The sequence below is a fragment of the Carcharodon carcharias genome, chromosome 31 (genome assembly GCF_017639515.1).
Source record: "Carcharodon carcharias isolate sCarCar2 chromosome 31, sCarCar2.pri, whole genome shotgun sequence".
NCBI lineage: Eukaryota > Metazoa > Chordata > Chondrichthyes > Lamniformes > Lamnidae > Carcharodon > Carcharodon carcharias.
This window is the reverse complement of record NC_054497.1, coordinates 12,921,777-12,943,093: the sequence shown is the minus strand read 5'-3', so window position 1 is coordinate 12,943,093 and position 21,317 is coordinate 12,921,777. Positions and strand designations below refer to the sequence as shown.

The 21,317-nt window shown below is 44.1% G+C and overlaps 1 protein-coding gene across 2 annotated transcripts; it reads right to left on the bottom strand.

Moving 5' to 3' along the window:
* Nucleotides 1–4,515: 4,515 nt before the first annotated feature.
* On the bottom strand, nt 4,516–20,999 carry LOC121271478 (probable G-protein coupled receptor 146). 2 transcript variants are annotated; one of them, XM_041177459.1, is made up of 3 exons: nt 20,912–20,999; nt 11,203–11,336; nt 4,516–8,042 (listed from the first exon to the last, which is right to left on the bottom strand). In XM_041177459.1, the coding sequence occupies exon 3, from the start codon at nt 7,907–7,909 to the stop codon at nt 6,869–6,871; it is 1,041 nt and encodes a 346-aa protein (XP_041033393.1). In that variant the 5' UTR covers nt 7,910–8,042; nt 11,203–11,336; nt 20,912–20,999; the 3' UTR covers nt 4,516–6,868. The 2 variants fall into 2 exon arrangements, with proteins under 2 accessions (XP_041033393.1, XP_041033391.1); XM_041177457.1 differs by lacking the exon at nt 11,203–11,336.
* Between the last annotated feature and the right edge of the window lie 318 nt (nt 21,000–21,317).

The window sequence follows — 21,317 nt, the reverse complement described above, 5'->3', positions numbered from 1 at the left end:
CCTATTCTTCCTGCCAAAGTGCATAACCTCACATTTTCCCACATTACATTCCATCTGCCAAGTTTTTGCCCACTCACTTAACCTGACTATATTTCTCTGTAGACTGTGTCATCTTCACCTTCCCAACTATTTTTGTGTAATTTGCAAACTTGGCAATAATACATTCACTTCCCTCATCTAAGTCATTAATATATATTGTAAATAATTGTGGCCCTAGCACTGATCCCTGTGGCACTCCGCTAGTTACAGGTTGCCATCCCGAAAATGCCCCTATTATCCCAACTCTCTGTCTTCTACTAGTTATCCAATCCTCTATCCATGCTAATGTACTACATCCAACACCATGGACTCATCTTATTAAATAGCCTTATACGTGGTACCTTATCGAATGCCTTTTGAAAACCCAAATATATTACACCTACTGGTTCCCCTTTATCTATCCTGCTTGTTACCTCCTCAAAGAATTCTAATAAATTTGTCAGGCACGATTTCCCCTTAATAAAGCCATGCTGACTCTGCTTGATTATATTACGCATTTCTAAATGCTCTGCTATTACATACTTTAAAATAGACTCAACATTTTCCCAATGATGGGTGTTAAGCTAACTGGCCTACAGTTACCTGTTTTTTTTTGTCTCTCTTTTTGTTGGGCAGTTTTCCAATCTTCTGGGACTTTTCCAGAATCAAAGGATTACTACCAGTGCATCCACTATCTCTGCAGCTGCTTCGTTTAATATCCTAGGATGCAACCCATCAGGTCCAGGGGACTTATCAGCCTTTAGCCCCATTAGTTTCCCTAGTACTTTCTCTCCAGTGATAGTTCTTGTATTTATTTCTTCCCACCCCCCATTAGTGTCTTCTACTGTGAAGACTGATGCAAAGTATTTATTCAACTCCTCTGCCATTTCCTGATTCCCCATTATTATTTCCCCAGCCTCATTCTCTAAGGGGTCTATGTTCACTTTGACCTCACTCTTCCTTTCTATATATTTAAAGAAGCTCTTGCTGTCTGTTTTTGTATTACTTACTAGTTTACCCTCAAATTTATTTTGTCCCTCTTTATTACTTTTTGGTCATCTTTTGTTGGTTTTTAAAACTTTCCCAATCCTCTGGCTTACCACTAATCTTTGCCACATTGTTTTTTCTTTCAATTTGATACTGTCCTTAACTTCCTTGGTCAACCATGGTTGGTTTATCCTCTTCCTAGAATCCTTCTTCCTCACTGGGATATATCTTTGTTGTGAGTTGAACTATTTTCTTAAACGTCTGCCATTGTTCATCAACTGTCTTTTCTGCTAAACTCCTTTCCCAGTCCACTCCAGCCTAGTCTGCCCTCATTCCTTGGTAATTACCCTTATTTAAGTTTAGCACAGTTGTTTCCGACCCAAGTTTCTCACTCCCAACCTGAATGCTAAATTCTACCATGTTATGGTCACTGTTCCTATAGGATCTTTTACCAGATCCAAAATAGCCTGATCCCTGGTTGGATCCACAACATATTGTTCCAGGAAACTGTCCCAAATACACCCTATGAATTCTTGCTCATGTCTACCTCTGCCAATTTGATTTTCCCAATCTACATGAAGACTAAAGTCACTCATGAATAATATACTGCCTTTTTTACATACCCTCATTATTTCCTGATTTATTCTCTGTCCTACAGTATAGCTACTGTTAGGGGGCCTATAGACTGCTCCCACCAGTGTCTTCTTCCCCTTGTTATTTCTTACCTCCACTATATGGATTCTACATCTTCCAATCCAAGATCATTTCTTGCTATCGTACTTATTCTATCTCGTGCTAACAAAGCTACCCCACCACCCTTTCCTTCCTGCCCGTCCTTTTGAAAAGTCACACACCCCTGAATATTTAGTTCCCAGCTTTGATCTCCTTGTAACCATGTCTCCGTAATGGCTATAAGATCATACCCATTAACCTCTATTTGTGCCATTAATTCATTTAGTTTGTTCCGAATACTACATGTAAACTAAAGACCTTATTTTTAAAGACCAGAAATACTCACCAATCCTACTCACCAAACAGTTGCTGTCCATGCTTTTTAATGGTCTCTCACCTCTCTCTCCGGGCTCTTAAATAATGTCTCTCTCCTCGCATTCTCTTGCTGTTAATGGCCCCACTCCTTCTCGCACTCTCTCTGTTAAAGGCCATGCTCCTTCTCATACTCTCTCCCTGTTAGTGGCCACGCTGCTCTTCTCACTCTCTCACTATTAATGGTCCTGCTGCTCCTTCTTGCTCTCTCTCACTATTAATGGCCTCCCTGCTTCTCGCACTCTCTCACTGTTAATGGCCCCGTTACACCTCTCGCACTCTCATTGTTAATGGTCCTGCTGCTCCTTCTTGCTCTCTCTCACTGTTAATGGCCTCCCTGCTTCTCACATTCTCTCACTGTTAATGGCCCCACTGCTCCTCTCGCTCTCTCTCACTGTTAATGGTCTCCCTGCTTCTCACAATCTCTCACTGTTAATGGCCCCACTGCTCCTTCTCGCTCTCTCTCACTGTTAATGGCCCCGTTGCACCTGTCACTCTCTCGCGGTTAAGGACATGGTCCTTCTCGCACTCTTTACCTGTTAAAGGCCCTGCTGCTTCTCACACTCTGTTAAAGGCCACGTTGAACCTCTCGCTCTCTCTCAGTTAAAGACGCGCTCTTTCTCGCACTCTCTCACAATTAAGCTCCCTGAAGGCAGAGAGCTGCCTCAGAGCTGAAGAATTCAACCTCAAGAAGAACCGATTTTAAAATCCAGAAAAATTGCCCCACTCCATCATAAACGGTCACCTGAACATATACAGCATGAAAATTCTGTGCAAACTTTTTAATTTTTCTAAATTAATATCGGAAACCTCATCCCGCCATTGGATGAGTTTTCGTCAAAAAGGCAAAAGCCGCCTGGTTGAGTCGCCCGCTTGCCAACTGTAACATTGGACAGACAGCGAAAACTCATGGTTCATTAATGTTATAATGGCCTTAATAGGCCTCTTAATTGTCGGCCGGCGCTGCCGACTCTCACGCGTGTCCGCCGGCTGAATTATCGCGTGATGACAGTGGGACACTCGCCTGACATCATCAGGCGCTGATTCACGCTTCAGCGCGTCAGGCACACCCTTGCACGACAAGGGGAAAAACTCTGCCCAAAGACTCTAAATAACTGCAAGTTTTTTTTTCAACCTAACCACAATTTTGTCACGCAATACTGTTCTATAGTCGTCCACTCAAGCTTGACAGCGTTCATGCAATTGTGAGAGGCGCCCAGATAGGAGTGAGAGGAGCAGCGGGGCCACGAAGAGAGCGAGAGGGATAGGGTGACTCGGCTGGACACATGAACCATTAGCACGCGAGCGGCCTGGGTGTCTTTCCCCCAGTTGATGGATCAGTCACTTTGCCCTCTTGTTTATCTTGTGACAGGAATCCACTGACGTTTGTTAAAGCCCTCCACTCACGCACTTCAAAGCTGTTGCGTTTTGGGAAGGTTTACATTTTGCGAAGAAGGCCAGCGTGAAATTTTGGAAACAAACAATTAGTTTCAATTACTTCAGAGGCACAGGAAGTGGAGAGTCTCCAAGTTCCCAGCCTCATCCAGCTCCCTTGGGATTTTGGTTCTGAAAGAGAGTTTCTTGCCCTCAAAGCTGCCACGTGACAGGTTAACAGTGGAACAATATTGGTCCTTCTCAAACCCATTCGAACCAGGGATCGCCTGGTGTTGCTGAGGACATATATAAGTCATTAAACCCTGATTCTCTTTCCCTCTCGTCACCCCTCAGCTTTCCCCCAGCCGCTGCCCAAAAAATAAATCAGCTGGATTTAGTTTCCGAATGATTCCCGGTATTTACATGGAGAGACTGGAGAAGCTGGGATTGTTACAGCAGAGGAGGTTAAGGGGAGATTTGATAAGAGGTGTTCACAATCATGAAGGGTTTTGATAGAGTAAACAAGGAGGAACTGTGTTCAATGGCAGGAGGTCACAGATTTAAGGTAATTGGCAAAAGAACCAGGAGTAAATAGAGGAGACTTTATGCAGTACGAACGTGTGAATTAGGAGCAGAGTTAGGCCATTCGGCCCCTCGAGCCTACTCCACCATTCAATAAGATCATGGCTGATCTGTTTGTGTTTCGAGTTCCACATTCCCATTTACCCCCGATAACCTTTGTTTCCCCTTGCCTAATTATTGTGATCTGGAATGCGCTGCCTGAAGGGGCCATGGAAGCAAATTCAATAGTAACTTTCAAAAGTGAGTCGGATAATGCTGGAAAACAAACAAAAAAATCTAGCAGGGCTATGGAAAAAGAGCAAGAGGGAGTGGGGCTAATTGGATAACTCTTTCAAACAGCCAGCATGATGGGCCAAATGGTCTCCTTCTATACTGCAAGAGTTTATGAAATGATTACCGAACATTGTCTAGAAATACGCAGACACTCGAGTAGTTATCTGATTTGCATAATAGAACTTTTCAACACACTTCAACTAAGTGAAGATACCATTGGCCAGCCGGATAGGTCTGTCAATGTTAAATACACATTTATTCATATAACACATCAAGCTGTACATTTCCTTTTGAGAAACTTGTCCATTGTTATCTGAAGATGCTGGAACATTACACATGAAATAATAGATTATACAGTCTTAAAGAGTTTGTGCACTGTTTGTAAAGAGCCTCAATGGTTATCTATTACATGCTAAGTATAAGCAACAGTCAGGAATTTTGTTTCATTCAGCAGTGTTTGTGGGAGGTATTAATTAGGGTATATTTCTCCTCTTTTCTGGTCTCCTTTTTTTGGTGACCAACCAGTGTCTTACAGAGCAGTGTCAGCTCCAGTGCAGTACAGAGGAAGTGCTACACTGTCAGAGGTGCCGTCATTTGGATGAGACATTAAACCAAGGTCCTCTCAGGGGACATAAAAGATCCCATGGCACTATTTTGAAGAAGAACTGGGGTGTTACCCCCGGCGTCCAATCTAATTTTCATCCCTCAACCAACATCACTTAAAATAGATTATCTGGTCATTATCATATTGCTGTTTGTGGGATCTTGCTGTGTGCAAATTGTCTGCCATGTTACCTATATCACAACAGCAACTACACTTCAAAAATATTTCATTGGCTGTAAAGTGCTTTGTGAAAGGTGCTATAGAAATGCAAGTTTTTCATCTAAATAGTCATTGTTTAATTTTGCATTCCCCAGCCCCTCAATAACTACCCTGTCAAGCCCTCTAAGAATTTTATATTTCAATGAGACCACTTCTCATTCTTCTAAACTCCAGAGAATCTGGACCCAGTCTACTCAACCTCTCCCTATGGGGAAAGTGAACCAGGGATCATAAATTTAAAATGTAACTAAGGTCATGCATAGCTTCCTGATACAAACCTCCCCCCAGTCACACTTCAAAAAGGTGGATTTTTAAAGCATGTCTTGCCATATCCCCCAGTACATTGTAAAGTGCTTTGTAACCAATGTGCTACAAACAATGAATGACCAGATAATCTGTTTTACTAGTATTGGATAAATCAAGAATGTTGACCAGAATACCAGGTTAATTCCCTGCTCTCTGAATTGTGGAACCATTTTTACATCCACCGGTCAAGTGGACAGGGCCTTGGCGATATGTGTGAGAGATGGCATCTCTGACAATGCAGCAACCCCTCAGTACTGCACTGCAGTGTCAGTCCAGATCTTTGTTTGAGTCCATGGCAGAGTTTGAACTCACAACCTTCTGACCCAGAGAAATGAAATAGTTACTAACATGGCACTTTAATAGTTTGTGTCAATCCTCTTTTGGTCAGTTTTAGAACTCTTCCATTAGAGATGAACAAGCGACAAGCCTTTTGATTTTAGAATTAAACCTGAGTCGATAGATCCAAGTATGGACATGCAAAAGTGCAGGCTTAGATCAGCTGATATACTCTAGCCTCTGAAGGAGAAGTCATAGGTTCAAGGCAATTCCAGGCCTGGAGAACATAATCTGAACTGACTTCAGTGCAGAACCAAAGTACTAATGTAGGGAGTGCAGTCTTTCAGATGTTAAAATTAAATAATTATGAAAACAGGTTACAAGATGAGACTTGTATTCCCTTAAGAATAGTAGATTAAAGAGTGATCTCATCTCAAGGTGTTTAAGATGATTAAAATGGTAGGTAGAGGAACTATTTCCTCTGGTGGGACGCAGAGCAAGGGGACATAATCTTAAAATGAGAGCCAGCCCATTCAGGGGTGATGTCAGGAAGCACTTCCTAACACAATGATGCTGGGTGTCAATTGGAAATTTCAAAAGTGAGCTTTTTAAAGTATTTATGGTTATGGAGCCATGGCGAGTAGACAGAGTAGGAGATGGATCAGCCATGATCTTGTTGATTGGCAGAACAGGCTCAAGGGGCTAAATGGCTTCCTCCTGTCCCTCTGTTCAAAACCCCACCTACCTGTGCAAGTGGTTATAAAACAACTTGCTGATTATTAAAAGTAGAGTGGGGAGTTCTTCAGGAGTCAAAACCAACATCCAATCCTCATCCAATACCAGCAAAAAGATGATCTAACTGGTCAGCAATCTTAATGCTGCCTCTGATGTGCACATTAATCGCCCTGGTTTCCTACAGAAATGACAATGACTGTATCCTGAAATACCTCATTGGCGGTGAAGCACTTTGGGATCCTGAGCTCAGTGGAGGTGCTAGTTAAAGGCAAGTTCTTTCTGCAGTTGATGGGCCATTAGGGTTTAATCATAGACACTGTGGGGAGCAGTGATTCTGGAGAGTTCGATTCAGTCATGTTCCAGTATCTCCTGCTGTTGAATTGGAATTGGGGATGTTAATGTCAATTATTGGGCAGAAACATTGAAGGTCTCCACAAGCAGCTGGAACTTTCACTCCAGGGGCAGTTCTGCCCTGGAAACTGTTGCAACATGTTGCTGGTGTACCTGGCGTTGGATGCCCAGACATCCCTTTAGTCCACATTGCATGTCCTGAATCACCAGCCTAAGCCTAGTGTTGAAGGTTTTTTGAAAGCATTTGTATACCATGGGCACCGCACAAGTGCTCAAGTAGGCGAGCAGTTCACACACCCCCCTCAAGAAGTGAAGCAAGTTTGCAAACCGCATGTCGTCCCTTGCCCTAGTGACAAAATGGGCGGTGCTCACCAAAAGGGTCAAGTAGTATGGCAGCCAGAGGGCAAACTGCACCAAGACCGTAGCCAGGAGAAGCCTCTGGATGGAAGGGTCAAGCCTCGAGGATTCCGCAAGCTGAAACAGGTGGGTTTTACGGGGGCAGAGAATTAGCCGGAAGGCGTAGCTCACTCCTGCGGTGGGAACCACAAGTCCAGTAAGGAACATGATAGCGTCACCCAGCTCCTTGGTCTGGAGCTTTGAGCAGTCGTTGATTTCTTCGGAAATCTTGCTGCAGACGTAAAAGAGGAGGGAGGAGAAGCTGGCCAGGGCTGCGCCACCCCACACAAAACTGCAGACGTGCTTCGTGTTGTAGACGCTCGACATATAGGTGTGAGGCAAAGCTTGTTCAATGAAACAGTCCAGGCTGAGCAAAGTGGCAGAGTAGATGCTAACCAAGGCTGCCATGTTGAACAAGATGAATGAAGCCATGCAGAGCTCTCGGCCAAAGGTCCACACTGGCCAGAGGAGGTGGTCAGGGCCCAGAAGCTGCAGAAAGGCCACCATGTTAAGGATCAAGCCAGCCAATGCCATGTTGGTGAAGTAGACATCTGGCATGTTGATGGACAACTTGTGACGAAGGTTGACAACGAGAACCAAAGCGTTGAAGATAAGGCCTAGGGGGAAGCAAACAATGAGGTAGGCCATCGAAGCAACAGATAGGATCAGGCCAACACTGTGGCAAAGGTCATCTCTGCAGAGTGTACTGTTGGGTCCAAAGTTGCCTTGGATGCAGCTCCACATTGCAGCGAGGTTCTAGGCCAACAGAGCCCGGGATGGTCAGCAAGGCAAGATTCGGAGTTTCATCAGAAGGAGATATCTATATTGTTGAAGGACGTGATATAGTCAGTGTGGAAATCAGCCACCATCTTTATGTCTGTAAATAAGATTGAAAAATATGTTAGAACTGTAATTTGCTGAGTTTATGATTTTGTCCTCTCACTACTACTCCTCAGAGATGTATTAAAGAGGTCCAAAGATGCGAGTCTTTGATTATTCCTTCTCACTAACACAGCTGCTCAGTTAAGCAGCCCTCCCTGACAACCTGCATGAGAGCATTAATTAACAAAGTCGAGCACAGAAACAGGCCATTCAGCCCAACTAGTCCATGCCAATGTTCTGCTCCACATGAGCCTCTTTCCACTCTTCCTCGCCCAAGCCCATCAATACATCCTACTATTCCTTTTTCCCTCATCCATCTTCCCCTTAAATTCACCTAAGCTGAATTCCAACATTTTAATCAGATCACCCCTCACTCAAGGCCAATTCAACAAGTTTATGTGACCTGTTCTCAGAATTTGACTCTTTTAACACTGGTATCATTCTGGTGAATCTGCACTCGACCCCCACCTCCCGGGCCAATATATCCTTCCCGATGTCTGGTGTCCAGAGCTGAACACAGAGCACAGGACAGTAAATGTGATAGAGTCTATGAAAGGGTAGGTTATCCAGGATGTGTAGAAGCAGGAGGATTTGGCAACAGGCACAAGTCACCCATCAATGAGTTTTCATGTGATTTACATCCATACTTAACATTGTTTGTTAAGGTAGGGTGACTTCAGTTGGTGTGGATCCCTGAATCTCTTCCTCCTCAAGACAATTAATCCCGGGTCATTTGCAGTGTCCCTTAGGGGTTGCCAATTCCATTTGGCCGTATCCCTAGAGGTCTCATCACATGACCTCCCACTGCCCCATACCACCCCCTCCCACCCCAACTCTCCCGCCATTGGTCTACCCAACACACCCATCCTTGCCTTGCTCTGCCTTCCCATGGGCAACAGAAAAGCGGGCAGGGTCTCCACAAGCCAAGCAACCGATTCTTGTTAGTCAAATAGCATTTTGTTTCTCCTACATTCCTATAATTTTATGACTAGAGAGTTGGCAACACAAGTGTCCACTGCCACAAATATACATCACACTCATTGCTGTTCAACACACTTTAAACGATCGTGTGCCTATATCTCCTGAACATACAAACCCAGAGGGAAAATCAGTGATGCACATCACGGGAATGTACTGTGAGTGCTATGGACGGAAGTAAGATACACAATTCAGTGGCATCTCCTGAGGCCAATGTTCTACAGGGGAACTATTTCATCATTACTGCAATTGGTGTCACCTCTTCCTGTTTTTTTTAAAGCAGTCACACATCAAGTACTTGGAAAACAAACACTAAATTGGGAGCTTACGACATCAGCATAAGCAACTTTAACGCTTTCACAGTCAGGGCTCAAAAATAAACCCCAGAGACAAGATGTAACCAGGCTTATGTACAGCATAGCGGTACAAGAGTGGATGATTATACGAACAAGAGTTGGCCATTCAGCCCCTCAAGTCTGTTCTGCATGATTGAGATCATGGCTGATCTGCAACCTCTAGGGTTGCCAACTGTGATTAAACATATTGCTGGAGGTTTCACCACATGATTTGCCCCCAAGCTCCAGCCATTAGTCAACCAACACACCCATCCTTGTGATGTACTGCCTACGCCAATTGGAAAGCAAAAGAAACTCATTACACAATTGGATGATACTTGACTTTCAGTCAAACAGCCTTTTTTCTCATTTTCAATATTTTTATATCTGGTAAAGGGAATTGTTTGAAGAAATTGACAAAAAAAATCAATCTTTTTTCATGTCCGGATGATTTTTCTCCAGGGTTGCACACAGCAGTGTCCAGGAGATTAATCTTTAATTCCTGGAGACTCCAGGACAGACCTGGAGGGTTGGCACCTCTAACAACCATTGGCCTAACTCTAGCTTGTCCTAATGGAGGGGCATCTTATGGACTCAAGGGACTAGATTGACTAAAGGAGGAGCTTTGATTCCTTTCATCGCTGGGTAGAGTTTGCAGGAAATCAGGTATCTAAGACAAAATTCTGAGGTTTCTGCACAGGAGGAGGGAGGAGAGATGTAAAGGGAGTTAGTAATTTATTTAGTTATTCACAGTTATTATTAAATTACGTATTCTCTATTTTTTAAAAACCATCAATGAAATTTCGACACCAATTTTATCTCCCCCTCACTTACTTTAACCCTTTCACATAGAATCACATTGAGTTTAAAGCACAGAAACAGACCATTGGCCAATCTGCTCTATGCCAGTGTTTATACTCCACACAATCCTTATCCCACTTAAACTGCTGCTTCCCATCCGCTTCCTGTCCAAATTCGCTTTATTTATTTCTTCCTCATGTGTGTATCACGATCCCCTTAAATCTGTCAATGCTTCCTTCTTCAACCACTCCACCTTCTCAACACTTCACCATGCGAAGAATTTCCACCTAAATAATTTGGATGATCTATTAGCAGCTATTTTATATTTATGGCCCCCATGCACTGGGCTCAACAACAATTTCTTTTCAATTCATTCTCGAGACGAGGGTGTCAGTGGCAAATGCGGCACTTTACTGCCTATACCTAGTTGCCCTTGAGAAGCCAGTGGTAGGCCACCTTATGACTGAGAGTCTCTCAAGACTACTAAAGCTTGTTTACATTGAATAAAGGGAAAACTGTGCCCCCTGGTCTACATCTGCCAATGTGTCAATTTTAAAAATTCTCATCTTTGTGTTCAAATCCCTCCATGGCCTCACCCCTCCCCATCTCTGCAATTTCTTTCAACCCCACAACCCGACAAGATTTCTGTACTACTCCAGTTCTGGACTCTTGCTCATCCTCAGTTTTGACCACTCCACCATTGGTGTCCATGGCTTCAGCTGCCCGGGGCCCTAAGTACTGGAATTCCCTCCCTCAACCTCTCCACCACTCTCTCTCTCTCTCCTTCAAGATGCTCCTTTAAGCCAGCCTCTTTGAACAAGCCTTGGATTGCCTGTATCTCCTTATGTCAAACCGTGTCTGATTTACACACACGTGGAACATTTTACTTGGTTAAAGGGGTTATTTAAATGCAAATTGTTGTTGTGCCTAACACATACTGTACCAGCTTTGAGATTGTGTGATGGCACTCTGGATGTAATCTATTTGAGATCTAATCTAAGAGTTAGTTAGGTTAATAACAATGAAGAGCCGAAATCTCACCTTGACCATGAGCACAAACCTTCCCTTAAAAACGTGTGAAAACATCTCAACACTGTAGTCTGCTGATTGGGAGTTGATGCTAGGGAAAGGGTTTTTCCTCCCTCTTCTTAACCATGTTGGCAAAGACAGATCCACTAGAGCCAGAAGAACAAACGAATGAATTGACTATTTATATAACTGGCTTGTAAAGTAGAAGAATTGCAAGAGAACAGCTACTGTTTTTTTTTGGCTTGTTGGCACAGGAGATGTTGTTCCAAACCCTTGACCCTTTTAATGGTACATTTTAGATTTCCACTCACATCCTTGATCAGCAAAGGCCTCTAAGCTACCCGCCCATTCACATGCTCCCAGACAAAGGAAGCTCTCTCCATTTTGATGCTGTTCCAAGAGCACACCAATCAATGGCCTCGGTAATTTTGAAACCAGACCACAACTTGCGTTCCAAGAACAATAAATGGAGGCTTCCTCACACAAAGAGTTTCAGGAAGACCCATAAATGAAATCAAGCATCAGGCAAGGCCCTGCTTTGTAAGTTTTAATTCTTTTTCACAAAGAGCGATAATGTTTATAAAAGTGAGAGAGTTCAATGCTGAGGAATGCAATGTTCTTGAACACAGTGCAAGCACGTTCAACTGGTGAACAAGGTCCCTTAATTTAGCTGGGACACAGGATGGTGTTGGGCTTGTAATAATGTGTCATTCTTCTTATCATGGATATCTATCACTCTCTCCAATAACCACCAGATATATCCATTGAACTGACTCCAACTCACATTCTTACCCAATACTCCAAATCTCTGAGACGCATCCCCTCCAACAGTTTTATTCCATCTACAATTTACATTATCTTAAAACCTAAGCTCGGCATCACCAAACCCCCCACTCAAACAGTCTTCCGTTTCGGGACTTGCTGGCGTCTGTGGTGACTCATTCCCCTAAGCTATTGATGTGCAAAAAAAGAAACATAGTGATTGAACCATGAGTCGAAATACCACCATAGGTTCCTCTCCACCATCCCAGATTGGAAATAGACCAGCCGTTCCTTCACTGTTGCTGGGTCCAAATCCTGGAACTCCTTCCCTAGCAACACTGTGGGCGTACCTAAACCACATGGACTGCAGCGATTCTAGAAGGCAGCTCACTACCGCCTTCTCAAGGGCAATTAGGGATGGGCAATAAATACCTGCAGCCCAGTGGTTCCCACACTCCTAGAATGAGCAAAAAATTAGATACTAACTTGTACAGTATGATGTGCACAATTAAAGGGGCATTGTTAAGCTAGAGGAGAAAACCCAGAATTAATAATGATGGAATTGAGAAACAAGCACGCTGTCCACTGCAGGATCTATTCATGGAGTGGTATGATGCTGTGGAAAAGGGTTATATCATGCCCTTGTTGTAGTCAGACAGCCTCCTGTTCAATGTAAACTGCATGCGTTCCACAGCACACACACTGAAAGCTGACAGCAAAGCAGGCCATGCATGTGATGGAAGAATTGCTATTACTTCCAACGTATTGTGTGTATGAGGCATGAGCTCTGTAGACAGCTTCCTTATCAAATGGGGAGATAAATACACACTGCAGATGCCACCCGTGTTTTTATGCTCCAGCAGCCTCTTTATCCGTAATTAACTCGTGCTGTACTTGTCCTGGGAGTGTTTGATGGGGACAGTGTAGAGGGAGCTTTACTCTGTATCTAACCCCGTGCTGTACCTGCCCTGGGAGTGTTTCGTGGGGACATTGTAGAGGGAGCTTTACTCAGTATCTAACCCCGAGCTGTACCTGCCCTGGGAGTGTTTGATGGGGACAGTGTAGAGGGAGCTTTACTCTGTATCTAACCCCGAGCTGTACCTGCCCTGGGAGTGTTTGATGGAGACAGTATAGAGGGAGCTTTACTCTGTATCTAACCCCGTGCTGTACCTGTCCTGGGAGTGTTTGATGGGGACATTGTAGAAGGAGCTTTACCTTGTATCTAACCCCGAGCTGTACCTGCCCAGGGAGTGTTTGATGGGGACAGTGTAGAGGGAGCTTTACTCTGTATCTAACCCCGTGCTGTACCTGTCCTGGGAGTGTTTGATGGGGACAGTGTAGAGGGAGCTTTACTCAGTATCTAACCCCGAGCTGTACCTGTCCTGGGAGTGTTTGATGGAGACAGTGTAGAGGGAGCTTTACTCTGTATCTAACCCCGTGCTGTACCTGTCCTGGGAGTGTTTGATGGAGACAGTGTAGAGGGAGCTTTACTCTGTATCTAACCCTGTGCTGTACCTGTCCTGGGAGTGTTTGCTACTGACAATGACAAAGGCATTAACATTGTTCTATTTTCTAGAAATAGCATCGTTCACCTTGATGAGCTGGTTAAAAATACAATGAGTTTTTGATCCATTGGGACTCAGGGCTCAGGCAAGCAGAATCCATCGTCACTTGGTTTTCGCACTGTTAGCAACAATGTCACCCACTCACAGCTTTCTTTCCTCATTCTGCTCGGCAGAGAATCCTCAGATTTAATCACTGAGACTGGCTGGTTCCTCATTCACAGTGAAATAAATTTCAGCAGTTTCATCATGCTCTCATTTCAGGTTTACGCAAACTGGCTGCAATGCATGAACAACTAAACCGATGACAGTGATCAATGTGACACGCCACAATCTCTCACATGTACAGCCTGCAATCAACAGCAAGGGGACTGGAGAGGCTGCGACAAACTACAACACAGCTGCACAAAACTGCATCAAAACCGATCCAAATATATTCCAAACAGCGTCAGAAACTCACAGGGACAATACACAACACAGACAGAGGGAGTGGGTTAATGAGGGAATAATAGACGCAGGAGTGAGGTACTTCCAAACCCAAGGGGCAGTACCAGCAGAGGCCCACAAGGAGGTGTAACTGCCCCATCCACCCCCATCTGATTGGCAATGGATGAGGAAGAATGAAGCCAAAATAAAGGAGCAAAAGAATAAAATAAGGAATAATTCTCCCCATCATGAATGATACAAATTTATCAGAAAATTCAAGTATTTTATTATTGTTGGATTCTGCAGTCTAGGGATTGACTTTCTAAACTCAGAAATTGCATTCAGGGCAAGAATAATGTAAGTCACTTGGGGGAGTTAATGTTAGCCACAAATGCCTCACTCACACTCTTACTAGTCTTCAACCCTTGTGTTTCTAAGTGTTAACTGGAATCTGACTAGCAGGCCCTGCCTAAAAGTGATATGACTTTTTGAAGTAAGGAGCCTTTATTTTCCATTAACAGGGCCTACACAATCTGTCAATGTGCGGATATCCAGGAATTCATCACGGGAAGTCCTTAGAGGAGATATAACCTTAGCAATGCATGGAATGCATGATTTAAAAAAAAACATTTTGGCATAAACACTGTCAACTGTTTTGAGAGTGTGTGTGTGTGTGTTTTTTTGGGGGGGGTGTGGGGGGGTTTGTGAGTGTGGGTGTGTGTCTGTGTGTGTGTGTGTGTATGTATGAGTGTGGAGGTGTGGGTGTGTGTGTATGTTTTTGGGGGGAGTGGGGGAGTATGTGAATTTGGGGGGGTGTGTGTGTGTATATGTATGAGTGTGGAGGTGTGGGGGGTATGTGTGTGTGTCTGTGTGTTTTCACAATCTCTCTTTTTATTTACAGAAAGGTTAACATACAAAAGTAAAATTAGTAAATTAGATGCAGGAGTAGGCCACTCAGCCCCTCGAGCCTGCTCCGCCATTCAATAAGATCATGGCTGATCTGATTGTAACCTCAACCCCACATTCCCACCTACCCCCGATAACCTTTCACCTCCTTGCCTTTCAAGAATTTATCTACCTCTGCTTTAAAAATATTCAAAGACCCTGCTTCCACTGCCTTTTGAGGAACAGAGTTTCAAAGACGCACAACCCTCAGAGAAAAAAATTCTCTCCGTTTCTGTCTTAAATGAGAAGCCCCTTATTTTTAAACAGTGCCCCTAGATCTAGCTTCTCCCACGAGAGGAAACATCCTCTCCACATCATCCCTGTCAAGACCCCTCAGGATCTTATGTTTCAATCAAGTCGCCTCTTACTCTCCTAAACAAGCCTAGCCTGTCCAGCCTTTCCTCATAATCTTGGTATTGGTCTAGTAAAGATTCTCTGAACTGCTTCCAATGCATTTACATCCTTCCATTAATAAGGAGACCAATACTGTACAAAGTCCTCCAGATGTGGTCTCACCACTGCCCCGTACAACTGAAGCATAACCTCCCTACTTTTGTAATCAATTCCCCTCACAATAAATGATAAGATTCCATTTGTTTTCCTAATTACCTGCTGTACCTGCATAATAACCTTTGCAATTCATGCACTAAGACACCCAGACCTCTCTGCGTCTCAGAGCTCTGCAATCTCTCCATTTAGATAATATATTTCTTTTTTATTCTTCCTGCCAAAAAGGACATTTTCACATTTTCCTGCATTATACTCCATTTGCCAGATCTTTGCCCACTCACTGAACCTATCTACATCCCTTTGTAGCCTCTTTATGTCCTCATCACAACTTACTTTCCTAACTATCTTTATGTCATCAGCAAATTTAACAAGCATACCTTTGGTCCCTTCATGCAAGGCATTTATGTAAAGTGTAAATTGTTGAGGCCCCAGCATTGATCCCTGTGGCACACCATTCATTATATCTTGGCAAGCAGAAAATTACCAATTTATGCCTACTCTCTGTTTCCTGTCAGCTAGCCAATTTTCTATCCATGCCAATATGTTAACCTCTACACCCTGAGCTTTTATTTTCTGCAATCGCCTTTGATGTGGCACCTTATCAAATGCCTTCTGGAAATCTAAGTACAGTACATCCACCGGTTCCCCTTTATCCACAGCACATGTTACTTCTTCAAAGAATGCTAATAAATTGGTTAAACATGATTTCACTCTCACAAAGCCATGTTGACTCTGCCTGATTTCTAAGTGACCTTCCAAATCATTTTTAATGATAGCTTCTGACATTTTCCCTAAGACAGATGTTAAGCTAACTGACCTGTAGTTTCCTGCTTTTTGTCTCCCTCCCTTTTTGAATAAAGGAGTTACATTCGCTATTTTCCAATCTAATGGAACCTTCTCCGAATCTAGGGAATTTTAGAAAATTAAAACCAATGCATCAACTATCTCACCAGTCACTTCTTTTAAGATCCTAGGGTGAAATCCATCAGGACCCGGGGACTTGTCAGCCCACAGCTCCAACAATTTGCTCAGTACCACTTCCCTGCTGAGGGTAAATTTCTTGAGTGAGTTCCTCCCTCCCTTCCATTTCCTGACATACAGCTATTTCTGGGTTATTACTTTCATACGCTATAGTGAAGACCGCTGCAAAATACCTGTTCAATTCATCTACCATCTCCTTATTTTCCATTATTAACTCCCCAGGCTCACTTTCTACAGGAAAATGCTCAATTTGTTAACTCTTCTTTTTTAAATATCTATGGAAATCTTACTGTTTCTCTTTATATTTCTAGCTAGCTTTCTCTTGTACTCTAATTTTTCCTTCTTTATTACTCTTTTAGTCACTCTTTGCTGTTTTTTATATTCTGTCCAATCTTCTGTCCACCCTTCTTTGCCCAATTATATGCTTTTCTTTAAGTTTGATACTATCTTTAACTTTTTTAGTTAATCGTGGATGGTGGGTGCTCCCCTTGGGATTTTTCTTTCCCTTTGGAATGTGCCTATTCTGTGTATTCTGAAATATCCCCTTAAACACCTGCCACTGCACCTCTGTTGACATATCCCTTAACCTAATTTGCCAGGTCACTTTAGCTAGCTCCAATTGCATGCCCTCATAATTGCCCTTATTTCAGTTCAAAATACTAGATTTAGACCCACTATTCTCTCCCTCAAATTTAATGAAAATTTCAATCATATTATGATCTCTGCTACCTAGGGGTACCTTCACTATGAGGTCATTAATTAATCCTATCTCGTTGCACCAGACCATGTCTAGTATAGATTGCTCTCTGATTGGTGCCAGAACTTGCACCATAAGAAACTATCCTGAAAACATTCTATGAATTCCTCATCTAGGATACTTTTGCCCACCTCAGTTTTCCAGTCTATATGTAGATTAAAATTACCCATGATTATCGCCATACCTTTTCCTAGCTTCCTGTCCCTCCTAAATGTCACATACCCTTGAATATTCAGGTCCCATTCTATGTCATCCTGCAGCCATGTCTTTGTAATGAATATCGGATGTTACTTATTTATTTCTACTCATGCTGTTGGTTCTTTTTGTTTCAAAAGCTACTTGCACTCAGATACAGAGCCTTTAGTTTTGTCCTTTTATTACTTTTGTAACCTCTAGCCTTATCTCCTGATTTACTTTTAGATTTGAACTCTCTGTCCCTTCCTGTCACAGTCTATTTATTATTTCCCAAATTAATACCTTTCTCTCTTGCATTGTCTCTACTCTTGGATTTGCCATGTATTCCCAAATTTTATCCCTTGCCCCCACTATTTAGTTTAAAGTCCTCTCTACTTCCCTAGTTATGCAATTCACAAGAACACTGGTCCCAGCACAGTTCAGGTATAGACCGTCCCAATGGTACAGCCCCAACTTTCCCCAGTGCTGGTGCCAGTGCCCCACAAACTGGAACCCCACTTCTCCCACACCAGTCTTTGAGCCACGCATTCATCTCTCTAATTTTATTTACCCTATGCCAATTTGCAAGCGGCTCAGATAATAATCCAGAGATTATCTATGCAGAACCTCTTTCCTAGGTCTACCTATATTGTTGGTACCTACCTGGACCACAATGACTAGATCATCCCCCTCCCGCTGCAAGTTCCTCTCCAGCCCTGAGCAGGTATCTCGACCTCTGGCATTGGGCAGACAACACAGCTTTATGGATTCTCACCCTCGGCTGGAGAAAACAGTGTCTATCCCCCTGACTATACTGTCTCCTACTACCACTTCATTCTTTTTAACTCCCCCACACCCCCCGCCCCCCACAACTTGAATGGCTCGCTGTACCATAGTGCCATGGTCAGCCTGCACATCCAGGCTGCAGCCCTCGCCCTTGTCCATTCGGGCTACAAGAACCTCAAACTTGTTGGTCAGCTGCAAGGGCTGAGGCTCCTCCACTCCCACCTTCTCGATCCCCTTACCTGACTGTCTCACAGTCACACCCTCCTGTCCCCGGCCACTTACCAAATCAGATGACGCTATCCTAAGGGGTGGTAAGGAAATCTGTTCTGTTTGCTTTGGAATTGAGAAGATTTTGAGGTAGGTGACAAAACGGAGGTTTTCGAATACTTTGAAGGGGATCCACGTGTGCAGCTAGTCCAGGAAAATTCTTCAACAGAGTCTCAATGGGCACAAGCTACAAACAAGCAAAGATCTCTCTAACGGTGCTTTTGGAGGCTGTCTGTCAAGCTGAGGCTGTTAAGAAAAACTTAGTCATGTTTCAGCCGAGAGAGAAGGGTTTGGGGGATAGGGCTGAAGAGGCAAATGACTGGAGTTGACTCTGAAAAGAGGGAAGTGCTCCTTTGATGTAGCGTTCCCAAAAAAAAACACTGTGCTTCTTCTGTAGCCAATGTTTCCCTCTGTTGAGGACCCAATTCCCAGCTCTCCTTGTGCGCAGCCTGGGTGATTCCTTGTTCCTTGGTAACTAGCAGTAGGTCCGGCAGCTGTGCTTGAGTGGTGGCCTCTAATGACCTCAATTCTCCACTGACATCAGGTAACTCATGACAGGTTAAGGGTCCTCTTGGCATGAGGTTCGACCCCACAAGCAAAGCCTTTACTGAAGCAGAAATAAAAGCAAACAACTGCAGATGCTGGAAATCCAAAACAAAAATAAAAATACCTAGAAAAACTCAGCAGGTCTGACAGCATCTGCAGAGAGGAACACAGTTAAGTCCGTATGACTCTTCAACAGAACTAAGGAAAAATAGAAGAGAGGCGAAATATAAGCTGGTTTAAGGTGGGGTGGGACAAGTAGAGCTGGATAGAGGGCCAGTGATAGGTGGAGATTTCCAAAAGATGCCATAGACAAAAGGATAAAGAGGTGTTGATGGTGGTGATATTAGCTAAGAAATGTACTAATAGGTGACACTAAGGGTAGAAAGCAGGACGAGCAAGGTACAGATAGCCCTAGTGGGGTTGGGGTGGGGGGAAGGGATCAAAATAGGCTAAAAGGTAGAGATAAAACAATGGATGGAAATACATTTAAAAATAATGGAAACAGGTGTGAAAAGAAAAATCTATATAAATTATTTGAAAAAAGGGGGATCGGAAAGGGGGTGGGGAAGGAGGAGAGAGTTTATAATCTAAAGTTGAACTCAATATTCAGTCCAGAAGGCTGTAAAGTGCCTAGTCGGAAGATTAGGTGCTGTTCCTCCAGTTTGCGTTGAGCTTCACTGGAGCAATGCAGCAAGCCAAGGACAGACATGTGGGCACGAGAGCAGGGTGGAGTGTTGAAATGGCAAGCGACAGGGAGGTCTGGGTCATGCTTGCGGACAGACCGAACTTTATTGAAGCATCTTTGGGAGACAAGGGATTTTGTGTCTGAACAGCCTTAGACAATGAAAACGATTTAAAAAAGCTACTGCAGCTAATCCCGCTAACTGTCAATGTTTAAGTTAAGATGTCAGCTTTGTCTCAGTGAGTTGTACTGTCACCTTTGAGACACAAGGTGCTGGGTCCAAGTCTCACTTCAGCGACTTGAACATGAAATTCTCGGCTGGCACCCCCAGTACTGAGAGGCCACCGCACTGATTCTCTGATGAGACATTGAATTGAGGCCCTCTCAAGTGGATGTAAAAGAACTCCTTGGCGCTGCTTTGAAAAAGAGCTGGTGTCCTGACCGATATTTATATGTCCAGCAACACCATGGGATTATCTGGCCCTGATCACGTTGCTGTTCGTGGGATCCTGCTGTGCGTTTCTTACACTACAAAAGTACTGAGTGGGGTTTGGAGCACTTGGGGATTTCCTGAGGTGGTGGGAGGTACTGCAGGAATGCGAGCCTTTCTTTCAGCAGACAGGGATGAAGCCACTAGGTTAACAGAATAAAGTGTCCCCTGAGCCAGGAGAGAGGTTGCCTCTTAACACACTGGCTTCCCATAATGTGGCACTGGGTAAATTGAACCTCTGCTCTCCAGGGCTGCCCAATCTGCTAAAGGATTAGGAAAAATCTAATCAGTCTGTCCACAGGCTGACCCTGTGTCTCCGAGCCGCTTCCTTCACACATGGGGGCGAGACCCATAGATGTTTACAGCACAGAAGGAGGCCATTCGGCTGTTCTGACAGCAATGCAGAAGCGGGAGCCCCCTCCCTCCCAGTCTGAACCACGGCACTAAAAAAAAAACATTTTTTGTGGACAAAACTTTGCCCTTGCCCCCCCCCCCCCCCCCCACCTCCCCACCTCCTCCCTTCTTCTCCCTTGTCACCCTGTCCCCCATACCCTCTTCAACACCCGGCCACTCTTTGTGCCGACAGAGGTGAGAGCGTAGGGGGTGAGGTTTGATCCAGCTAATCCACTGCGTGAGCCATTCCAGCCACCCCGAGTTTTGTTTTAAAGCGGGTTCTGAACTGCTCTTCGCGATCTTTAACGTCAGACAGGTGGAAATTCATGTTCTTTTTGACAGGTGCAAGATATCCAATAATAATTCATTAATATTATTTCAATACAATCTTAATGTCGATATTGAGCAAAAAAAAAATATATATATAGTTTCAAAATTACCTTTTATTTTCCCAGTGCCTCAGCAGGTCTCTCCCGGAGCTGAGACCTGGGATAAGCTCCCAGCTGCTGTGTGAGCGCTGCCTTTTTTATAAATGAAGTTCTGGGGGTTTTTTCACACGTTGAGGAAATGAAGCTTTGGCAGGGATGAGATCCCGACACAGATTCCCGGCCAGGATCCAATGGCCTCATTTCCAAAGACACTTTGTCGTTTGTGGCTCCGCTCCCTCCCCTCCCCTCTCTCCCTATCACTCACTCCCTCACCCTCCCCTCTCTCCCTATCACTCACTCCCTCACCCTCCCCTCTCTCCCTATCACTCACTCCCTCACCCTCCCCTCCCCTCTCTCCCTATCACTCACTCCCTCACCCTCCCCTCTCTCCCTATCACTCACTCCCTCACCCTCCCCT

Bases quoted from the DNA above. Each gene is read 5' to 3' on its own strand.
- LOC121271478 (XM_041177459.1), bottom strand. From the start codon at position 7,909: ATGTGGAGCTGCATCCAAGGCAACTTTGGACCCAACAGTACACTCTGC.